Source organism: Pogona vitticeps, chromosome 1 (genome assembly GCF_051106095.1).
Source record: "Pogona vitticeps strain Pit_001003342236 chromosome 1, PviZW2.1, whole genome shotgun sequence".
Lineage (NCBI taxonomy): Eukaryota > Metazoa > Chordata > Lepidosauria > Squamata > Agamidae > Pogona > Pogona vitticeps.
The window spans coordinates 225152988-225174919 of NC_135783.1; the positions used below are offsets into that span (position 1 = coordinate 225152988).

The 21932-nt window shown below is 41.7% G+C and overlaps 2 protein-coding genes across 2 annotated transcripts in view; both read left to right on the forward strand.

The window, feature by feature from the left end:
* The window catches only part of MCM6 (minichromosome maintenance complex component 6), a 28305-nt gene extending 22025 nt beyond the window's left edge, over positions 1–6280 (forward strand). Inside the window, exons 14-17 of the mRNA XM_072984011.2 lie at positions 572–710; positions 2931–3095; positions 4512–4651; positions 5802–6280. Of these exons, the coding sequence (XP_072840112.2) occupies positions 572–710; positions 2931–3095; positions 4512–4651; positions 5802–5915 (558 nt within the window). The 3' untranslated portion in view covers positions 5916–6280. The remainder of the gene's footprint in view (positions 1–571; positions 711–2930; positions 3096–4511; positions 4652–5801) is intronic.
* Positions 6281–7565: 1285 nt separating this feature from the next.
* Positions 7566–21932, forward strand: part of LCT (lactase) — a 32347-nt gene continuing 17980 nt past the window's right edge. Inside the window, exons 1-6 of the mRNA XM_078387003.1 lie at positions 7566–8234; positions 11153–11236; positions 12383–12483; positions 14380–15088; positions 16137–16782; positions 18710–20263. Coding sequence (XP_078243129.1) covers positions 7566–8234; positions 11153–11236; positions 12383–12483; positions 14380–15088; positions 16137–16782; positions 18710–20263 — 3763 coding nt within the window. The remainder of the gene's footprint in view (positions 8235–11152; positions 11237–12382; positions 12484–14379; positions 15089–16136; positions 16783–18709; positions 20264–21932) is intronic.

The following is a 21932-nucleotide window of genomic DNA, read 5'->3' on the forward strand; positions in this document are numbered from 1 at the left end:
CCGTGGCACTTGTTGATTCTAGTGATCATGTATTACCTGAAATATCCGCCAGAAAAGATACATGTTGATTGTCAACTATCACCCATTAATCATTAAGGACATTATGAGATGTATGAACTGAAGAGCCCATATAAATTGATTTCTAAGTGGCTTGATATTTGGTGTATTTTTACTTATATTTATAGATAAATTATCTGTTTCTCCTTGTAGTAGAAGCAGAAACAGATAATTTATGTATAAATGTAAGTAAATCAAATATTGACCGGCCTTCCCTCTGGTCACTATTTGATTTATTTATTTTTTTCCTTTATCCCTTTCTTCCATCTTGAATGATATTCTTACTGTTGTTAAATTGATATCATTTGATGGATTTTATTCTATTTTATTGTGAGCCACCCAGAGTAGATGCTGTCTAAATGGGTGGGATACAAATTTAATAAATAAATAATAAATAAATAAATAAATAGTGCAGGCAGCAAGTCACCATGTCAGTCCCAGGTATGGCAGTTAGATCTTGAGCCCAGTGTGTTTTTCAGGGGTTCAACTGACTCTCTTTAAACGTTCTTACAAGGTTCATCCAAAACATGTGAAGGAAGCCTTCAGGTTATTGAACAAATCTATTATTCGAGTTGAAACTCCGGACATCAACTTAGGCCAGGATGAAGAAGAACTGCCCACTGAGGAGCCTGAGGCTCAGGATGGAGCTGCTGGTAGGTATTTAAAGAAAGATCATGGATTTTATCTTGGATAGCACAGGTATCTGTTGGCGGAGCCAGAGATTGACAGCTTGATACCCCCACTTTGCCTCCCTGACAGGAGTGGACTCAGTGATTCATAGAGTCCCTTCCAACTCTGCCATTCTAAGATTATGATGATGATTCAGAGATCTTATTACTCTACTGCGTAATCGCCTTGGGAACTTTTATCCTGAAAGACAGGATATGAATTTTATAAGTCAATAACAAATGCTTGTGAAGATCTGTTTATTTCTTGACCCAGTTCAAGTGCTGGCTTCACCTTTAAAGCCCTAATGGCTAGATCCTGACTTTGTGAAGGAATGTTTCATATACAGTGGTGCCTCGCTTAGCGATTGCTTTGCTTAACAATTAGTTTTCTGGAGCGATCTTGCGCTCCGTTTAACGATGTTTCCTATTGGTGATTTTCGCATAGCGATGTTTGGAACCTTGCTTTGCATAGCGATGACAGTTTAGGTCCCCCTGTTTTGCTTAACTATGGTTTTGACAGCCTCGTGTTGGCTGTCTTAAATGTTTAAAAAAGGTTTCGAATGCTTGAAATCATAAGTGCACTTAATAAACTCTTTGTTAAGCTAATTTGACTTTGTTCTGACTCTTTTTGAATTAGTTGTAATTTTCCCCCCCCCCATTGAAATGCATTGAATAGGTTTCAGTGCATTTCAATTGGGGAACCGCGTTTCGCTTAGCGATGTTTCCTATGGCAATTTTTGTTTAAGGACGGTAATCCGTTCCCATTGGAATGGATTATCTGGTTTTCAATGCATCTCTATGGGAAAACGCGTTTTGCTTAACGATGTTTTCCCATAGTGATGTTTTTTTTGGCACCAATTAAAATCGTTAAGTGAGGCACCACTGTATATTCCTTCTCTAATAAGATGTAGAGCTTTATTGACAGTGCTCTAGTTTGAGTTTCCTGGCTTGACATCCTCCTAATTTGCCTCTACAGTATATAGTTGGTGCAAAGCCATTTTTTTCTTCAGAGCTTTTCATTGAGTCAGGTTTTTAGTTATAAAAGTTTTTTTTTAAACCCTCAGATATATTGCATGTTTTCAAAATGTGAATTGCTTAAGAGAGCATAACTGAAGCAGTATATAAACTTTAGATTGTACCCTTACGCTGGGAATAAGCCCTGCTGAGTAACATGCACGGGGTTCTTTTGTAAATCAATCAATTTTGTGTAGTGGTCTAAGCCAGTTAGCAGAATGCTCAAAATCCCTACAATTGTTATTTTTAAAAGGAACTGTTTCTAATCCTTGGGATTGTAGAAATGATATGATCGGTGAAGTGATCGTTTGGGCAGCTCCCATAAAATAAAGCAAATGAAGACCTTGTTAATCTTAAATGCAGTGGTGCTTTTAAGCAGCTCAGTCCCTGATTTTGAACGTTTGGTGCTACAGTGGATATAAAAAGTTTACACACCCGTTAAAATGTCTGTGATGTAAAAAAAATGAGAAGATGAATCATTTCAGAACTTTTTCCACCTTTAATGAGACCTATGAACTGTACAATTCAGTTGCAGAACAAACAAATATTTTAGGGGGAGGGAAGTAAAAATAAAAAACTGAAATAATGTGGCTGCGTTTTGCCCCTTCCCACAGGCCCTTATAGCATCCTCCATGTAGCCAGCCCTGAGATACTAAACACAACACCCAGTTAGGTTGGATAAAATTAATAGGGCTTTATTAAAATAATGGTGTGAAAATAACTTTATTCATAGCCTTTCAGTTTATTCTGCAGGTTTCTTCGCTCTCTCTGTCACCTCTCCCCGTCAGATGCTCTCTCAGACTGCCCTCACACAGAACATAGACTGCTCTTTCTCAGATTGCTCTGCCAGTCTAATCCCTCCCCAAACCATCCACTTCCCAATCTCTCCACACCTGACAAACACTCCTCCTCCTCTTCCTCCTCCTCACCTGGTTTCTCTCCCAGCCAATCAGAACCCTTCTCACTAACGTTCCATGCACCTCTCTCATCCTCCTCTCATCAGAGGCTTCCCAGACCAATGCATTTCAAACAATATGTTTACCATGACAATAACCATGTATCACACTATCAAAAGACATAAACAGCATCTGGAATGATCATCAGCTGCCCACGAAGGTGAGATGAAGGGGACTCTGATCACAGCCCCCCCCCCCCCGTCTAATGTGCACACAATCTGTCCGTGCTTTGCAGAAAATGGAGAGTCCGTAGCTGTAAACGGCTTGGTCGATGGCGTTGGTGGACACCCTGGTGATCCAGGCAACGTATCTCCACCAAAGGCTTCGTTAAGGCTTAGTTTTCCTGAGTACCGCAGAATTTCTAACCTCCTTGTGATACACCTCAGAAAAGCAGAAGAAGGTAAGAACAGAATCCTCAAAGGAAACCTTGAAGGATCTCCTTCTCCCAGGGTTTAAGAAGCTGAAAAAGGAAACAAAGAAGCAGTAACGTTTGAATGAGGGGTAAAGCATCTTCCTATAAGCCAAGGGAGGCTCAACCAGCTTGTGATGCAAGTTGCGAAGTTGGCAGTGGCCTGTAAGATAATATCTGCTGAAAGTGATAAAGAAATTGATCTCTGATCCTTTCCCTGGAGATCCTTGCGCAGATCAGCCTTTCATGTCAGAAAATGTTTTATCTTTATGACAGAAGGGACAATTTCACTCCAGTCCCTCCCTGGCAGTCCTGAGAAAGATTGCTCTTTCCTCGCTGCTAGCAATAGTGAGAGAATGAACAATCTGTCTGCAGTTGATGGGGAGTCTCATGGCATGGGCCCATTCAGCCTTCCAGGAAGTTAAAAGTTGTGTACTCTTGCTGTAATTGCTGGTTAATTTTAGACAACATGCTTAGAAACAAAGATTTCGGGTTCAAAATTTTTTTTATCCTATACAGTGGTACCTCGCAAAACGATTACCCCTCAGAATCTGCATGACAATGATGTTTTGCAGCCACTATTTTGCTTCGCGAAACAGTGGTTCCTGTGGGGAAATTTTGCTGGACGGCGATTTGGTCTGTGCTTTGCAGACCATTTTTTCGCAAGACAATAAGGCTTTTCATTAGACAATGTTTTTGCTAAACAGCGATTTCAATGGAACGAATTAACATCGTCTAGCGGGGCACCACTGTATATAGAACTTGATTAAATATAACAAATGCTGGAGTATAGTTCCCATTATTCCCAGCCAGTATAGGTGGTGGTTGGGGATAATGGGTTTTGTATTCTAGGAACATTTGAGGACTTCAAGTTAGAGCATTAGAGTGGTATTTCTGTGGATAAGAGAGCAAATACATGGTTTCTCTATAAAACCTTGGAATAAGGAGTCCTAATAGAATATTCTGTCATGGATTTCTTACATCTTTAGGAGAGTCTTCGCACTCAGTGCCAGTGACTGGCAGTACCAGGATTGTCACTGTTGTTTGTACAGCCTTCATTTTTGTGTCTGCTATGTTGTTGCGCACCATTAAGTTGCACATAACTTAGGGCGACTCCACTAGGGCTTTCAAGATATGTGAGATATATAAAGAGTGGTACCTTTACTAGTGCCATCACCACTCCCGCCCTATAAGGTTGCATGCCCAAACGGGGATTTGAACTCAGATCTCCTGAGTCCTATCCAACCCTCAGTCTGCCTGGAGAATGATAATAATGCATCTCACAAGGCAATTCTGAACTTTATTAGTTACTATGGCAAAGTGTACAAAGTACACTCAGATAAATCCTAAATGTTAACTTTATTATTAATAAATAATTATAAATGCCTTTTTCTCCCCTTGCTGCAGAAGATGATGAGGCTTCCTTAAAAAAGAGTGAACTTATCAACTGGTATTTAAAGGAAATTGAGTCGGAAATAGATTCTGAGGAAGAACTCATCAATAGAAAGAAGATAATAGAAAAAGTTATCCATCGCCTTACACACTATGTATGTATACTTTCACTTAAAAATATGGGGTTCTTTCTTAAACCAGTATGCTACTCAGATTTCTTCAGATAAAGCATGTGATGCAAACAAGAGTATGTTGATGTGGAGCTTTTTACTGAGATGTGTATTTACTATGAAGCCAGTGCCACTGAGTTAAATACATCTGAGTTAAGATGTATCGGTCTCCAGCTTATTCACAGGTTGGGGTGCCTAAAGAGAAGTTTGCTTCTTCGTGATCTGCGAATGCACACTATAGGGTTTAATCTGCGCTTGCACAGAGGTTTCCAGAATATTCTAGAGCTTTATCACGCATTCGCCATGACTGCTCCCCTAGTACACATGGCCAGTCCATCCTGGCGATTGCCTCAGTTCCTTTGTGCTGCCGCTGAGGTTTCTCGTCAAGCTCTCAGTTTGCCACTGCTTTCAATTTCCTCCTATATATATACCAGCTCCTCCCCCTTCGGCACCACCTTCCGTCTCCTCATTGGCTGATGTTACACGGCCCAGCTGTGACGGACAGGTGAGGGCAGGGCTGAATGCTACAATAGTGTGCATTCACAGAGACCACGAAGAAGAAAGAGAGGTTGTTTACCTGTACCTCTGGTTCTTTGAGTGGTCATCTGTGAATTCTCACTTCGCGCCCGTCCTTCACGTCTCTCTCACCTTTGATGCAGCAACATGTTCTTAGGAACTGAGGCAATGGTGAGGACTAGGGGGCAGTCCTGGCAAACACATAATAAAGCTCTAGAATATTCCAGAAACCTCTGCGCAAGCGCAGATTAAACCCTAAAGTGCGAATTCACAGATGACCACTCGAAGTACGATAGTTACAGGTAAGTAACTTCTCTTTCAATACATCTGAATAGACATGCATAGGATTACATTGTTAAGCTTTCTCTGACAGTCAGAGAAATTTAGACGGTGCTGCTGTTTTTAAGAATATCATAGTCTGTCAGCATTGTGGCCAAGGGAGGTTAAGAGGGCAAAATTGCAGTTAAGTCTTCAATTTGACTCATTCTTATCTGGAACTAAACCAGTTCTGAGAGACTGGCATTTTACTTCACAATACATGCTTTTACAGTTGAGGTGTCTATGGCATATGGCCTTGTTCTCTTAAAACATGCCCTGACTTAGAATTATTTTGTTTCAGGATCACATACTAATTGAGCTCACCCAGACAGGACTGAAAGATTCAGCAGAAGGCCAGAGCTTTGATGAAGACCCCTTCCTGGTAGTTAATCCTAACTATTTGCTCGAAGATTAAAGGTTTTGAAGAAGCAGTGCTTCATGATAAGAGCCCATTATTCACTTTCCAAGACATATCACAATACTGAAGATACACTGTTGTACATAGTTGGCTAACATGGAAGAGCTTTGTCACAGAATTCACCCACTATATCTTTTTAGTAGAATTTTTTAATATATAAGAGACTTTGTTCCTTCTGAATAACGAGTCATGCAAGCTGATAAGAAAGCTTTGTAAAAAGAAGCTGATCTGCCTTAATGTTGCTCCTGTATTTTACTTAAGTCTTCTTAAACATGTTTCGGTAGCCTGATATTATGCCATAGATTTCTTTCCCAACTATTTTATTGGTGTTAAATAAATAAATAAAGCTGTATGTATCCCCATATGTGTGTTCAAAGCAATTTGTTTTTCTTGCTGTGGAAATATAACTAGATGTCACTTCATGTTCATCACCATTGTGTGTGTGTGTGAGTGAGAGAGAGAGAGAGAGAGAGAGAGAGAGAGGTTTTTACAGGAAAATATCAAAAGTTAGGCCTGAGTAGCTCCCATATCCGTCTTAAATCCAGGATCCATGGGGTCAACATGTCACTTAGTTCAAATCTAAATTTTTCCTCAACATTTTTATTCAGTCATTCTAGTGTTGTAGTGTTGTTTGGCTAGAACAGGAGTCAGGAAATTTTTTTACCTTTTACCCCCCCAAAAAAAAATTTATATACGTCGACATTACCCCCCCCCCCGGCTCTCGCTGTCCGTGGCCAAACCCCCCGCCTCTGTGCTTGCCCGAGACATGTGGCCACCGCCCAGGCAGCCAGTCTGGAGCTGCCACACCGCTGGGAAAGCACGTCCTTGGCGAGGGGAGGCCAGCACCGCAGGGCTGGCAGGTCCACCGGCCATGAGCTCAGTTGAGGCGGGGTGGGAAGGGCGCCTCCTCGCCAGCACACCGGGTGGGTGGGTGCGAGTAGGAAGGAGATCCCCAGCCAGGGCTCTGCCAGGCAAAGAGTCCAGCTGGCCTTGTACACCACCCTTCCCTCCATTTTGGAGGTGAGGAGGGCAGGCGGGTGCCCTGTGCAGTTCCTCGCCAGGGCTCGCTCTCCCTGCGACGGAATGCCCACCTACACACAGCATCATCGGAAATAAAATGCCTGGGGGTAAAATGCCTGCTGCAACCATCCTCATTACCCCCAGGATTTTCATTTTTACCCCATTTGGGGTAATTACCCCTGTTCCGTGACCACTGGGCTAGAAAAAGCTAGAGGGAGCATTGGCAGGAAGGAGAAGGATTAACCAACCCCATGCTTGCCAGTCTTTCCCTGTGTTAGCAATATTGCCAAAATCAGCCAAGACAAGGTGGAATCCGGAACCTTCCATTTCTCTCCTGACTTAGTTCTGGCTTGACCAATTCTGGATATCTGTGACTGATGAACTAGAAGGACTCCTCAATACTCTTTCTTCAGTCAAAGCCAAAAGTTGCATTCACAGGACTTTGTTTGATGATTGGGTTGCTTTTAGAAAAGAAAATGCCTTCAATAAGATTGAATCTCCTGTGTTATTCTTACATCCGCTGCCAACCTTGTACCTTTACAAAAGATAATGCAAGTTAAATGTTAATTTCATTATCTCTGATCAGCTATAAGGGTGGCAAGAATTCTCAGGTTTGCATTAGCAGACATGGAGTTGGTTTTCAGGCTATCTCTGGTTTTTCTGCTTCTGTTGCCTTGCACTGGAGTAGACTGGGATCTTTCTCAGCATTTTATTTTCATTGCCGGTCCTCTTACTAATGATTTAGTAAACAATTTAAACGGCCAAAGTGGACATGGAAGAGAACCTGCTTTTCCTTTTGAAAGGGCCCAGCCAGATTTCCTTTGCCACCAGCCTTCTATCTCTTCTTTGGAGCCATACTTTGATGAACTTCGTGCAAGTGGTGTGACTCACTTTAAGGTTTTCTTGCCTTGGACTCATCTACTTCCCAAGGGGAATGCCCAAAATCCCAACGGGGCTAATGTTGAATGCTACAGACAACTTCTCAGGACCCTCCGTGCTGCTCAGCTTAAGCCAGTTTTAGTCTTAAATCAGTGGGTCTTGCCCAAGTCTTTGGGCCCCCAGTTATCGCTGACCGAGTCTACAACTTTCGTTGACCTTTTTGTGGAATACGCCAAGTTTTCTTTTGAGTCGTTTGGTGACTTGGTGGATACCTGGCTCACTTTCAGCAACCTGCCTGAAGTTGCAGAAGGACTGAGTCATGGGGATCCACTAGACAATCCTCTCCAGGTGTTCGCAACAGCGCATGAAAAGGCATATAAAATGTACCATGAAAATTATTCTTCAGAAGGTAAATGCTGGGGGGGGGGGAGAGGGAATGTATGTATCTTTTTTTCCTGATGAGATGCTGATGGGGATAGGGTATTGCTAAAGTGTTTTTCTTTCTACATTTATCTTCCTTGCAGTGAGTTTAAGGCAACATACATAGCCCTTGTCTTCCCCATTTTATGTGGTTTTCCATCAGAGTGGCCTGGGCGCTTCCTCTGAGGTTTATTTTCGTTGCTGGTCCTCTTACCAGCAGTAAACCAAGCTAACAACTACTAGGTAGGTTAGGGTGAGAGGTTGTGCCTCATCCAAAGTCGCCCAGAAAGGTTCACAAGTGAAGGCTTCTAGACACCAAATGTCCCAAGAGATGCCCCTCTTTCCCTAGCAGAGTCAGGGGAGAAGAGTTTTTTTCTAAAGAACAGAAGTAAAACTGTTCTGAGCCATTCTGTGCTGATACCATTTCCTTTATACTCTTTGGTTCCAAATATCTGGATTGCGCTATTGAAAACTCTCAATGTTTTACTCTTCCAGCTATACTTTAGACCTCCAAACCTCCTTACACTTTTTTTTATTAACAAAATGATGCACCAATATCTTTGTATCTTTGACCTCTGATACAATTGACTACTGTTTTCTTGTGGCGGGGGGGAACACCTTAGTATGGAGGCACCTCTTTTCATGCCCACTGTTTTAGTGATTTGGGGGCCAAATCACGTTACACAAATGGTTAGCCCTAGTTTTTTTTCCCCCTTCACTGAGAATGAAGTATGGAGAGGAGACAGATAGAACCAGAACTGCGTTGGCAGGCAGGATGATCCGCAAGACCTCTCCTTTCTACAGATGTTGAATCAGGATTTTTTTCCCCATATACAACGGAAAATCCGGGCTTCCTCTAGTCACTCATATGGACTTGAGCCCAAACTGCTGCCACCTCTTCTTTCTCATCTTCCAGAAGTTATGGCATATCTGTCCACATTTTCTGCTCTGAAAATCTTCAGTGTATCTCTCATTACCTGGAGCATGTGATTTTGGCACCTCCATAGATCCCTACAAACCGTTTCTTAATTAGTTTTCATATCTAACATAAACTTGGCCTTTCCTTCAACACCCTCAATAATCTGCCTAGCCTTCTTACTCATTTAGCCACCCTTGTCACCTCATGCATCCTTGCTGCTGGTTTTAACAATTCCAGATTTGCCGACCTGAACTCTGTCTCTCTAAAATCCCCATGTACACTCTGTTTTTCTATTTTCCAATAAGTGCTCAGTACTTTCTTTTTAAAAAAGGATCTGAAGTCATATCAATCTGTTGGTTCGAATATGCTTCCCCTACCCCCAAAAAATGTTGCCTTATCTGTTAAGACTATGATGTAGTTAATTCATACAAGGAGAGGAATAAACAAGCAACTGAACTGCACATTGAGCCTGCATTTTGACTGGAAGATTTTCCCCCTCCACTAGCAATGACCTGAAGTAACACTTGATACAGTAATAGTCTTTTTTCTTTCTCTCCTGTCTTTCAGATGGAAGAGTGTCCATTTCATTAGACATTCATGATGCTGTGTTGGTGCCACCAGGATCTTTCTTAGCTTCCATTTTGGTGATTAATTTTATTATTTTTTGACCCTAAATTAAACACATACTTAATAGAGGAAAATGACAAGGTGCCATCCTGAAGTTTTTATTCATGGTAGCTCTGCCCTGCATGAATTGTAAATTCACCCCCCACAGGACAAATGCAGCCATTGTAAATTTAATAAGCCTGTTTTTACAGCTGATTTGAGATTGCTGAGATTATGTCAGATTAAGTGGCTGTGTGTTGCTCCATTTGGCCAAAGGTTGTGAAGGCATTCTGTAGTTGGATCAGCAAGGGGGGCAGCAATAACAAATCACTTGGACTGAATGGAAGAAATGTAATATGCCAGAAACATAAGCATACGAGAGTATTATATCCATGACCTTCTCAGATATTCTCTGCAAGATCAGACAACTTAATGGGTGGAGGTTGAGAAAAGAGACTGGGAAAGGAGAGAATCCATTCTGCCAGTGGAAAGAAACTGTTTCACAAAAATCAATTGCAACTGCATGCCATCAAGTCAATTTTAAATTACGGTGACTCTAAGGATTTTCCAGGCCCAGAGATTACTTAGAAGTGGTTTACCATTCCTTTCTTCTGGGGGCAGCAGGTTAATTCAAAGGAACTAAACAAAATGAATTTCTAGACAGGTAGCTATGTTAAGGTTGTTTAAAAAGACAACAAAGGAAATGTTTCAGACTGAGTATAACTGATTTAAGAATTTCACTGTATCAGGCAAGAACATAAAGAAGAGCCCTTCTCTGCATCAGACTAAAGGCCCATCTAAGTCATTTTATACTGTGTGTGGATCTATGCCCCCATGTGTTTGGTTGATTAATCTGTTTGCTTACTTTGGATTTTCCAGGTGGTGGATTGCTTTCTACGCATATGGAGGAAAGCATATGGAGGAAATGTAGTGCATTTCACAAACCTGTGAAATCTGAAATGTCACTTTATTTCAGGGATCAAGAACTTTTTTGCATATTATATATTTCCTGTTATTGTCCTTCGCATGTAGGTCTGAGAGTAGTTAACATATCTGCAAAAGCTGAAATAAGCATGAATTTGTCCTTATTTTCTGTGATTAACAACTACAAGAAATTACATACTGAGAAATTCTGCCTCACAACAAAGTCATCTCTGTCTCTGTCTGTCTGTCTGTCTGTCTCTGTGTGTGTGTGTGTGTGCACGCTATTCTTCCATTTCACTTCAGTTCCTTTATCCTGAGCCACTGAATACAGCTAAACATTTTAAAAATACAGATGTCTTCTAGGGGCTCCAAGTGTAATATAATGAACACTGTTGCTACCTCATTGCTAACAATTACAACCACTCTGCGCTAATGTTTTGTTGTCCTTTTAACCCCTCTGCCCCAGGACTTTCTAGATTTCTTATCTCTCAGTCTACAGTACAACTGCAAAAGGAAAGCAAGTATTGAAAAGATGCTGGATGAATTGCAGGTAATTCTGAGCAATTACAGTACAGTAAGTTATTTTGCAACATCCTGAAGATAAACTCTTGAACAAGAAATGCAAAGCATCCTGGATCCATTTAGATTTTACTGCATTGATTAAATATAATGTGGTGCTGGAGGGGTGGAATTGCATCTCCAGAGCTGGACTTTTAGATGAAGAAATAGAGGTACGGGTTGTGCACTAGGGTGGATTCTGTGGAATACACCAGAAAAGCAAGTCTAGAAGCTTTTCTGGGTTAAATCACGTGCAGCCCAATCCTCTGCATGCTTATTTTGGATATAAATCTCATCATATTTAACTGTGCTTCCTCTGAGTATGCAGAGGATCACAGACTTACCTCTGAACTTGGGGAATAGAGAGTTTGTCTCACAGAAGAATCATCATCTGCATTTTCCAAAATTCTGCACAATTCTTATTTTCTAACTCAGGCCTCACTTTTTAACTTGACATTATGTATGATTCACAATATACCGTACGTCTTTGACAACTCCCCCTGAAAGAGTTCACTGTAGCTTGATACGTTTTTGATTTACAGCTTGTTAGAAGCAATATGCAAGTTTTGCTCTTCAGTCTACATTTCCATGAATGTTCTTCCATGCAAGAAAACCTGCCTACAGCTGTGGCTTCTATTTTTAGTGGTAAGTGCCTTCTATGAGGAAGAACAGAGTTTTGAAATCTCAGGAACAAGTAAAATAAAATGTAGTAAAGAGCATGTTGCAACCTATTTAGGCCATTACTATCCAAGAAAACTTTGCTAATGATTTCAGTCAGGAGCATCCCTTTCATTAGGCAGCGTGAGGCAATGCCTTCAAGCAGCAGGCGCTGGGTGGTAGGAGGCAGCAGTGAGAATACAGAAAGGTGTGTACCCCACATGGTGCCCATAATTAGATGGCTGCCCTCAGGTGTGAAGGATATTGCTAATGCATTGCTAATGTCGAAATAAGATCCATCTATCAGGTCAGCTTCTGTAGAAGGAAAGGTGGGAGCACAGTTGGAATGATGGGAGACAGGAAATCCTCTCAGACCAGCCCTGCCGGTGGTGGAATTTTAATGAAAAAGATTTTAATGAAAAAGATGGACTGAGAATAATTAACTGAAGTCTATTCTTCCGTGTCTTTTGATTGTGCTTGATTCCACCTTCCTATTTCCTCAGCGATTTATGAAAATGAAGCATGGGTCATAGGATATGATGTGAATTCTTTCTTGGACAACTCACTCATTCAAGCAGCATGGTAGGTTTCTAATGGTTATTTATCTGTGGCATTTTTTAGTAACTCAGTATTATTTGTGTAATAACTGTGCCCTTTTGCTTGAAAATAAGTCTGCATTGTAACAGTGGCGCCATCTCTTTGTAAACAGAACCAGTGAGTAATGCTTAAAAATATGCCAAAGGGAGATTTTTCGTTATCATAAGGCATCACAGAAGCATTTATTCTATTCTGTTTTTTTTTTCTAAACAGAACACAATAAATGCTTCTGATTTTAATCCTATGACTCCATCTCTCAGGAGCTTTTAATCCTAGAACTCCATCTCTCAGGAGTTCTATATAATGTTGCACACTATAAAATGTTTCTGAACAGACTCTGTGATACTCAAGAGGTAGTGAATGGAAGACAGGTTTTTCTGAACTACAGCATAGGCCCGAAATGTAGGCTTTGGTTCTTCTTCATGGTCTCTGTGAATCACACACATGGGTTTTTTAACTAGCATGCACAGAAACCTTGGAAAATGCTCCACCACCCACTTAAACATGTGTGAGGAATAGCAGCATGATGAGTCTTGAGTTCTTACCTTGCTTGTTACTGCGGCAACTTGGAAAAAGACATTGGGAGAACAGTCTTGCATTAGTTTTCAAATTGCTGTGGTAATATATGAAACCCCTGTAACCCAGTCAACTATGAACGTCCAGGTGAGCTGCCCTCCTTGGAATGTGAGGTACTGTCATGTGAGATCTGTCACTCCTTCCAATACAGCGGTCTGCATAAAGTGGCCTCAATCTAATTTTGTTTGGCAGTCCATTAATTGGTACCATTTTACAGTATTATTCAAAACCCATTTAACCTACAGTGGTACCTCGCATTATGATGTTAATTCATTCCAGCGGAATCGCTGTAGAACGAAAACGTAATGCGAAAATAAAAAGCCCATTGAAACGCATTGAAACCCCTTCAATGCGTTCCAATGGGCTGAAAACTCACCATCCAGTGAAGATCCTCCATAGGGCGGCCATTTTCAGTGCCTGTGCAGCGAGGAATCCGTCCCAGAAAACAGCGGGGAGCCATTTTATTTACCCGGTGGCCATTTTGAAACCGCCGATCAGCTGGAGGAAAATTGTCGTTTTGCGAAGAATCGGTTCCCGAAGCAGGGAACCGATCATCGCAAAGCAAAAGAAACCCATTCAGACCATCGTTTTGCGATCGCAATTGCGATCGCAAAAAGATTGTCGTAATGCGGTTTCGTCATAATGTGGGGCAATCGTAAAGCGCGGCACCACTGTAATCAATTGTGTATGACCAATACAGTGCTGTGAACACTGAGTTTCTTTTTATCCAGGGCTTCTTAGACAGAGGTTGATATATCATCCAGAGCCACAAAGAATAATTGTCCATATAATATTCATGAAAAGTACATTCAGCTGTCAACTAATTATACACTGCTATAACCATCTGATATCCCTTTAACAGTCATAGCTTAAATGGCTGTAAGTATGTTGCGTAGATACTGTGTGGTGCAAGCATGGATCTTAGCCATGGAACAAGCATAGATTTTGCTTAGTAGGTATTATGTTGGATCAGCAGCCTTGATGCATATGAGCTTGGCTTGCTAGATCTCTAGCGATGTAATTTGGATTTCTTATATTCGAATGTGTTCATCAAAATCTGTAAACCAACATTTGCTCTTACCAATAATTGTGCCAATTTTCCATGTTTAAAATATTTGTATGGAACTCAGCTTGATCTATAGTGTTTGAAATACCTGAGACAATTTCAGCTCTGCATTTTACTTGAATGCCGTGAAATGATTCTCTTGCTTTTGGGATCTGAGGAGAAATGTAATTCTTATAGAAGTTTTCAGTTATTCAGTATATTCTCATATAACCATTGTCTTCTTCTTCTTCTTTTTGAAGCTCCTACGCAGAAAATCTAGCCATCCAGTCAAAGCCAGAGGAGGCATTGATATCAGCCATCACCCCACTTTCATCGTACCAAATGGTTTGGGAAAAAATTAGTAATCAGTCTGTGGAAGAGAGAGACCTTTTTTTGCATGATACTTTCCCGAGCAATTTTCTTTGGGGCACTTCAACAGGAGCCTTTAATGTTGAAGGTGGCTGGGCAGAAGCTGGCAAAGGAGAAAGTATTTGGGACCGATATGGCCATCAAGGTCACACCTATGTGAATCAAACAGCCGATGTGGCGTGCGATAGCTATCACAAAATAGAGTACGATCTTTATGCGCTCAGAGGCCTTCAGTCAAAAATCTATAAATTTTCTATATCATGGCCTAGGATTTTTGCCAATGGGAATAAGGACAGCTTGAATTCTCAAGGAGTGGATTACTACAATAAACTCATAGATGGCTTGCTGGATTCTAACATTGAACCTATGGTGACCTTGTTCCACTGGGACCTTCCGCAAGCCCTGCAGGACTTAGGCGGCTGGCAAAACGAGAGCATCATAAGTGCCTTTGTAGACTATGTGTCTTTCTGCTTTGCTACTTTTGGGGATCGAGTTAAATTCTGGATTACCTTCCAGGAACCCTGGGTCATCAGCTACGCTGGCTATGGGACTGGACAGCATCCTCCAGGAATTGTTGACCCAGGAGTAGCATCATATGAGGTACACATGACAATGCTGTAGCTTACCCTAAGCTATACATAGCTGGGAGACGGGGTCCCTGAAGGACAGGCAGATGCTTCCCAAACGAAAGTGATGAAGTCTTCCACTGTAGGCTCAGTTGCTTCTGGCCCTCGTGTCTCTGATTGCCAGGGGAAGTCATTGGGGAAGCAGAGGTCACCAACTACTACACTGTAACCTATAATGTCCTAAACTTGCTGCCAACGGGCAAGCCCACAGCACACAGAGACACCTCAGCTCGTCACCATTCTTATTAAGAGTGTGACTGAGCTTTCTAAAAACCCATATCTAGTTTAGAAATCAGATAATATGATAACAAAAAAAATCTATATTGTCTAGAATGTACCTTTGGAAACTCTTCGGCTTCCTCATTAAACTAAATGTGTTCACGTTCAAAGAATGGAAGGCCTGGAATAGAACCAGGTGCAGTGGCAGGCAAGCAATCAGGGAAGACAGGCGTTGTCTGCCTTCTGTTTGAAGGATCTGTTACTTCTTAATGGTATTAAGAATTCTCATTGAGGAGCAGAGCAAAGAGCCTTCAGGTCCACTGCTCTTGACTTGAACTAACATTAGAAGCATTTTTAATTGTTTCGTTGCTTCACTGAATCAGTTCATAATGTTCAATGTTTACTGTGTAAGCCCGATGAGAGTAAGTGGGCCTTGAATGTAATTTGAAGGCCTTACACGTCTGCATGGGATGTGCACGTGAAGCTGCCCTATCTGAGGAATGTGTGACCCTCTACATAGTGTTGAGCCATGTCCCATCAACCTTCACCTTTGGCCTTGCTGGCTAGAGCTGATGAGAGCTGTAGTCTAACAGCATCTAACATAGTCATATTTTCAAGACTTTGTGTTTGAAAGGAAGCCAGTACTGCCAATGTTGCCCCAGGCCTTGCCCTGTCTTTTTATCTATGATCCCGTTGACTGAAACGGGGAACTTCCTCATGCAGAGTAGGAGTTAGCAGAGCTTGGAAATTGAATCTTTTTGGTGTTCAGCAAATTAACATATGCTTTTCTATCTTTTCTAAAGGTGGCTCATGTTATTCTCAAAGCTCACGCTCAAGCCTGGCATATTTATGATGCCCAGTATCGCCCCAAACAAAATGGGAAGGTGGGAATTGTTTTGAATTCCGATTGGGCTGAACCGAACACCCCAGGAAGACCCGAGGATATAAGTGCAGCTGAACGTTACTTGCATTTCATGCTGGGCTGGTTTGCTCACCCAATATTTGTTAACGGTGATTACCCGGAGGTCCTGAAATCCCAGATTGAGCAGATTAACCAGCAATGTTCTTCCACAGTTGCTAAACTCCCTGCTTTCCTGGACGATGAGAAGAAACTGGTGAATGGGACGGCTGATTTCTTCGGCCTTTCCCATTACACTTCCAGGCTCATCAGCGCCTCAGCAAATCCTGCCTGCACTCCGAGTTATCAGAACATTGGGGGCTTTACCCCACATGTAAATCTGTCCTGGCCACAGACAGCCGCACCTTGGATCTATTCGGTGCCCTGGGGACTGAGGAGATTGCTCCTCTTTGTATCTAGAGAATACACTGGGGCAAGGATCCCAATTTATATAGCAGCAAATGGCGCACCAGCAGATGATGGAAGTGATTTGGTGAATGATACACTGAGAATGGATTACTACCGTCTCTACATCAATGAGGCTTTAAAAGGTACAGGACCTTCGTATGAACTGGGCTAGGCACCAAACAGATACTTCAGGCAGGTTTGAAATCAATGGGTGAGGGTGGTGTCAAGTTATCCCATTAGTGTCTTTCCCTTACCCAAGGCAACAACATCCTCTAAGATTTGCCACATCCATGTTGTTAACATAGGAATTTAAGAACAGAGGGAGCTCCCTTCTAGGAAGCCAGAGGCAACAGGTCAAGCTAGCTCAGTCCTCTTGACACATGCTGGCAGAGGCTTCTCAGATTTTCGGGCAGGGCTCTTTCCTAGCCTTACCTGGAGATGCTGGAAATAGAATCTGGGACTTTCTGCATGCAAAGTAGAAGTGCTGACATTGAGCCGCAGCCCCTTGGTTAGGCCATCTGTCTCAAACATAAAGTGAACCTCTGTAGATGCAGTGGTTTCTCTGTGTGGAAATAGGCTGCAAACCTAGCCTAACTGACTGAAGCAATATTTTGAATACCTAGTATATTTTTCATTGAATGACGTAAGTCATATACCATTTGTAAAAAAAACCCCAAGCAATATTGCACAGCTAGTTGACTTCGTTTGGCTTGGTAGAGCAATAATTGCTTGCTTCTTTCATTCCTTCTTTCTGGTGGCTTATTATAATTGGAGAGAAGATACAGATCTGTTATTTTTGTCCCCTGAAGCCAAATGAAAAAGCAGGAAACAGTAGCACGGAAACCAATAGGGAACTTAAAGCATAGGAAACCATTGACAGAAAGCCAAGTCACCAATGTCTTCAACAAGCCAGAGATCATTTTGTAATCTCACAGAGGAAATACCTCATAGAATTATGGCATGTATGGATACAAAAAATGCTACATTGCATGCACCTTTTCATCACTTGTTCACGGCCCCTTCATGACAATTTACTCCTAAAAGTGAATCACTGAAGATCAAGCCTCACTTCATCTTAAATACAAGAGGTTTTGAAAGAGTTATTTCATAAGTTCAGCAATGAACTCAGTACTGTATAAGTAATAGTGCTAATATATCTGTGAAGATTCTCAATCATCCAGGTGAGGTTAACCAGAAGTTGTATTGTGGCAACGCGACTTCTATCTTATTAGGCTGAAACATTTCACTACTCATCCAAGTAGTTTCTTCAGTCTGAGGTGAGTTTGTTTGATTGATTGATTGATCGATCGATTGATCAATCAATTGATTTCTATCCCACCCGTCTAGGCCAAAGGTCTGCTCTGGGTGGTTTACAAATTTAAAAACAATACAACCAATATTTTATTGTTTGCCATCATGGATTTATATTATGGGCGAGGGTGGTGTTTATATTATAAATCCATGATGGCAAAAGTATAAGAAACTAAGAAACAGCAGGAGGGAAAACCTGCCCAAATAGCCAGGTTTTAAGTTTGTTCCTGAAAACACCCAGAGAGGGAGCCAGGCGGATCTCCACTGGCAAGTTGTTCCAAAGGCAAGTGGCCACTACCGAGAAGGCCCGAGTTGATAGGAGACTCCTGATGTATCCAACATGGAGGATATACCAGGGATATACCAAACTCTCCTCAGACAGAAGAAGCTACTTGGATGAGTAGCGAAATGTTTCAACCTAATAAGAAAGAAGTCCAGTTGCCACGATTCAACTTCCAGATAATAGCGCTAATGTACATGTAACCAAACGGCAGTTCCAAAGTGCTTCAATTTGGCTTGGTGAATTAATAGGTTGTTATTATGCTAATACTCCTTTTCTATATTGTCTTATATATCAGCGTGGCATCCTGACTGGGGATAAGCAGTAGTATTAGTTTTCATCTACTCCGGCCAACAGTGCTGAAGCTGTGCAAAGTCACATCACTGCAGTAGTGATGATAGAGAATTTGGCTGTGATTCTTCTGTGTGAGTGTACATATGCAAACAACTAACTACATTGCTCTTTTTTTATTGTGACAGCTGTGAAGCTGGATGCCGTCGATGTGCAGGCATACATTGCCCGGTCTTTGCTGGATGGCTTTGAAGGCCCAGCGGGGTACAGTCAAAGGTTTGGCCTTCACTACGTGAATTTCAAAGATGCAGACAGACCTCGGACCCCCAAAGAATCTGCATATTTCTTCTCCTCTGTTATTGAAAACAACGGGTTTCCCAGAGTGGTTACAAGGAAATCACCTCAGACACTCAAAGAGGATATTTCCATGCCTCCACGTTTGCCTAGTTTACCAGCTTCTGAAGTTCCCTCAGAAGCAAAAGTAGTTTGGGAAAGATTTTCTGGCCAGACTAATTTTGAACGGGATATGTTCTTCTACGGCACTTTCCCAGAAGATTTTCGCTGGGGAGTGTCCACTTCTGCCTACCAAATTGAAGGAAGCTGGGATGCAGATGGAAAAGGACCTAGCATATGGGATAACTTTACCCATGTCCCTGGGAATATTCAGAATAATGCTACAGGAGACACAGCTTGTGACAGCTACAATAAAATGGATGCTGATCTTTATTCACTGAGAGGTTTAAGAGTGAACAGCTATCGCTTCTCACTCTCATGGCCTCGAATTTTCCCAGATGGAACAAACAATTCCATAAATAGCTATGGTGTTGGTTATTACAATCGTCTGATAGATGGTTTGCTAGCCCAAAACATCACACCGATGGTCACTCTCCACCACTGGGATCTGCCCCAAGCTTTACAAGACATTGGTGGTTGGCAGAATCCTGACCTGGCTGAGATCTTTGCAAGTTTTGCAGACTTCTGTTTTCAGACTTTTGGAGACAGGGTCAAGTTCTGGATGACTTTCAATGAGCCTCTGCTGATTTCATGGCGAGGTTACGATTCAGGTGTTTTCCCACCAAATGTCAAAGATAATCCAGGGTACTCAGCCTACCAAGTTACTCACACGATACTGAAGGCTCATGCCAGAGCATACCATATATATGACCAGAAATACAGAGCCACTCAGAAAGGTGTGGTCTCTTTGAGCATGAGCATAGATTGGGTTGAACCAGAGATGCCAAATGATCCCCGGAATGTGGAGGCAGCTGACCAGCATTTGCAATTTGAAGTGGGATGGTTTGCGCACCCAATTTTTAAAAATGGCGATTACCCAGATGCCATGAAGTGGAAAGTCGGAAACAGAAGTGAGCTGCAGAACCTGCCATCCTCTCGGATTCCGGTTTTCACAGAAGAAGAGAAAGAATATATTAAGGGCACGGCTGATGTCTTCTGCCTGAACTATTATGTTACCAATATTATAAAACACAAGACAACTAGGCTGACTCCGTTCTCCTATGAAGATGACCGAGAACAAGTGTTGCACAATGACCCTTCTTGGCCAACTACAGCAAACAACAATCGAGCAGTGGCCTGGGGTCTGCGGAGGGTACTGAACTGGATCAAAGTGGAATACGGCAATCCTCCCATTTACATCACCGAAAATGGAGTTAGCACAAATGCTAATGTGGATGATATCACCAGAATCTTTTTCCACAAAACCCATATTGATGAGGCTTTGAAAGGTAGAATTCTTCTTTCAGCACCACCCTGTAATAACAGCTTCCACAATTGTTGTTCCGTGTTTGGTAATCACAACAGAATACTGGCCTCTGAGGTAGAGGTAACCATCCGGTTGTCTAGTTGTAGAGACCAGACAGGTTTAATGGGCCACCCAATATAACCAGCTTAAAGCAGTCTTAGTCTTAAATAAAGCTGGAGGTTTCTACATTGGTAAAATGGTGCAAGATAATTGCTCTTGTGAGTCTAGCTGCTGCTTTCTAATCACACTTTGAAGGGAGGTAATTGTTCTGTGTTTGTCTATGGCAAATAATGTGTGTATTTGTTTGTTACATGTGTATTCTGCCTTTTCCTGTACTGAACTCAAGGCTACACATAAGGCTCTATTCTTCCTCACAACCTCCTAAAAACCCTGTGTGAGAAAGGTCAGGCTTAAGGCTGCAAATGAATGTTGTAGCTCTATAGGAACTTGAACCTGGATCTCCCATGTTCCTATTTAATACTCTAATCACTACACCACATTGCCTCACAGTTGAATGATCCAGTCCTAGTGGATAGAAAGAGATGATAGGCTTCAGCCCATCCTTAGAGGATATCACTTCCTCCCATCAACTTGGGGTCCTGCCCAGAGCAACAGCCTGCTGCAAGAGCTTTGTGAGGTGGGTTCAGGGAGTCAGAGGAGAGGAGCCATGCAGAGTGATGACTGCCAGGGACCCATGAATCCCTTCAGGGATGTGCAAGGCCGCTTTCTATAAGAAACTCAGGGCAATCGATGGAGTTCACTTCCATCCTTATTTTATGTAAACAGGTTTGTGATGTATGATAGCATGAAGGTTTGTTGACTAAGCCAAGGCCGACTGATTAACTTTCTGGTTGAGTGAGCATTTGAACCCAGATCTATTGCCTTGTCATGTAATTCAATGCCTCTTCGACACACACACACCTTTTTAAAAACTTACTGGCATTTCATGTGTGCAAAAGCAATGGTCTATTTTACAAGCTCTTGAACCTTATTTATAAATTTTGTGCAAGAGAATATGATTAATATTGAAATCCAGTTAAATACATTAACTTATTAGAATACCTATTTTTATGTTCTTAAGCATCTGTCCACACAGTGTCTAACTACAAATCTTAAATCATGGACGTTTGAAATAGTTAGCATTCACATGCTTTTAAGTTCTACCTATTAAATTACTGCAATCCATAGGGAGGGATAATCTTGGAAAATGTGAGGACTGTGAACAAGTTTGGGTGATCTGTCTTATTCCAGATGTGCCACTGGATTGCTTCCAACACAAACAAAACAAAATACTCCAATCCACCTCAGCTTTTGTGTACCAGAGCACAACAGAAGAATGTTGTTGTGTTGAGATTCTCAACTCTGAGACAAGAATAAGAGAGTTTATTTTTCATTCTTAACAGCAGATTTATATTACCTTTCACAATTTATATAACTTGCACAGATTTCAAACTGAAAACTGCTTTGGAATTGTCATGTTTGAAGAGCCGCAAGTGTGAAACAGAAGATAAGTTTTTGAGGGTCAGGTCTTAAGCCAACTGATTTGGAAGTGAACCTCACTGAAAGGAAGGGCACTTACCTCCAAATAAACCACATTAGGATATGTTGTTCAGTTCTTGTCAGACTAAGGCTAATCATTATGGCCAGTATTT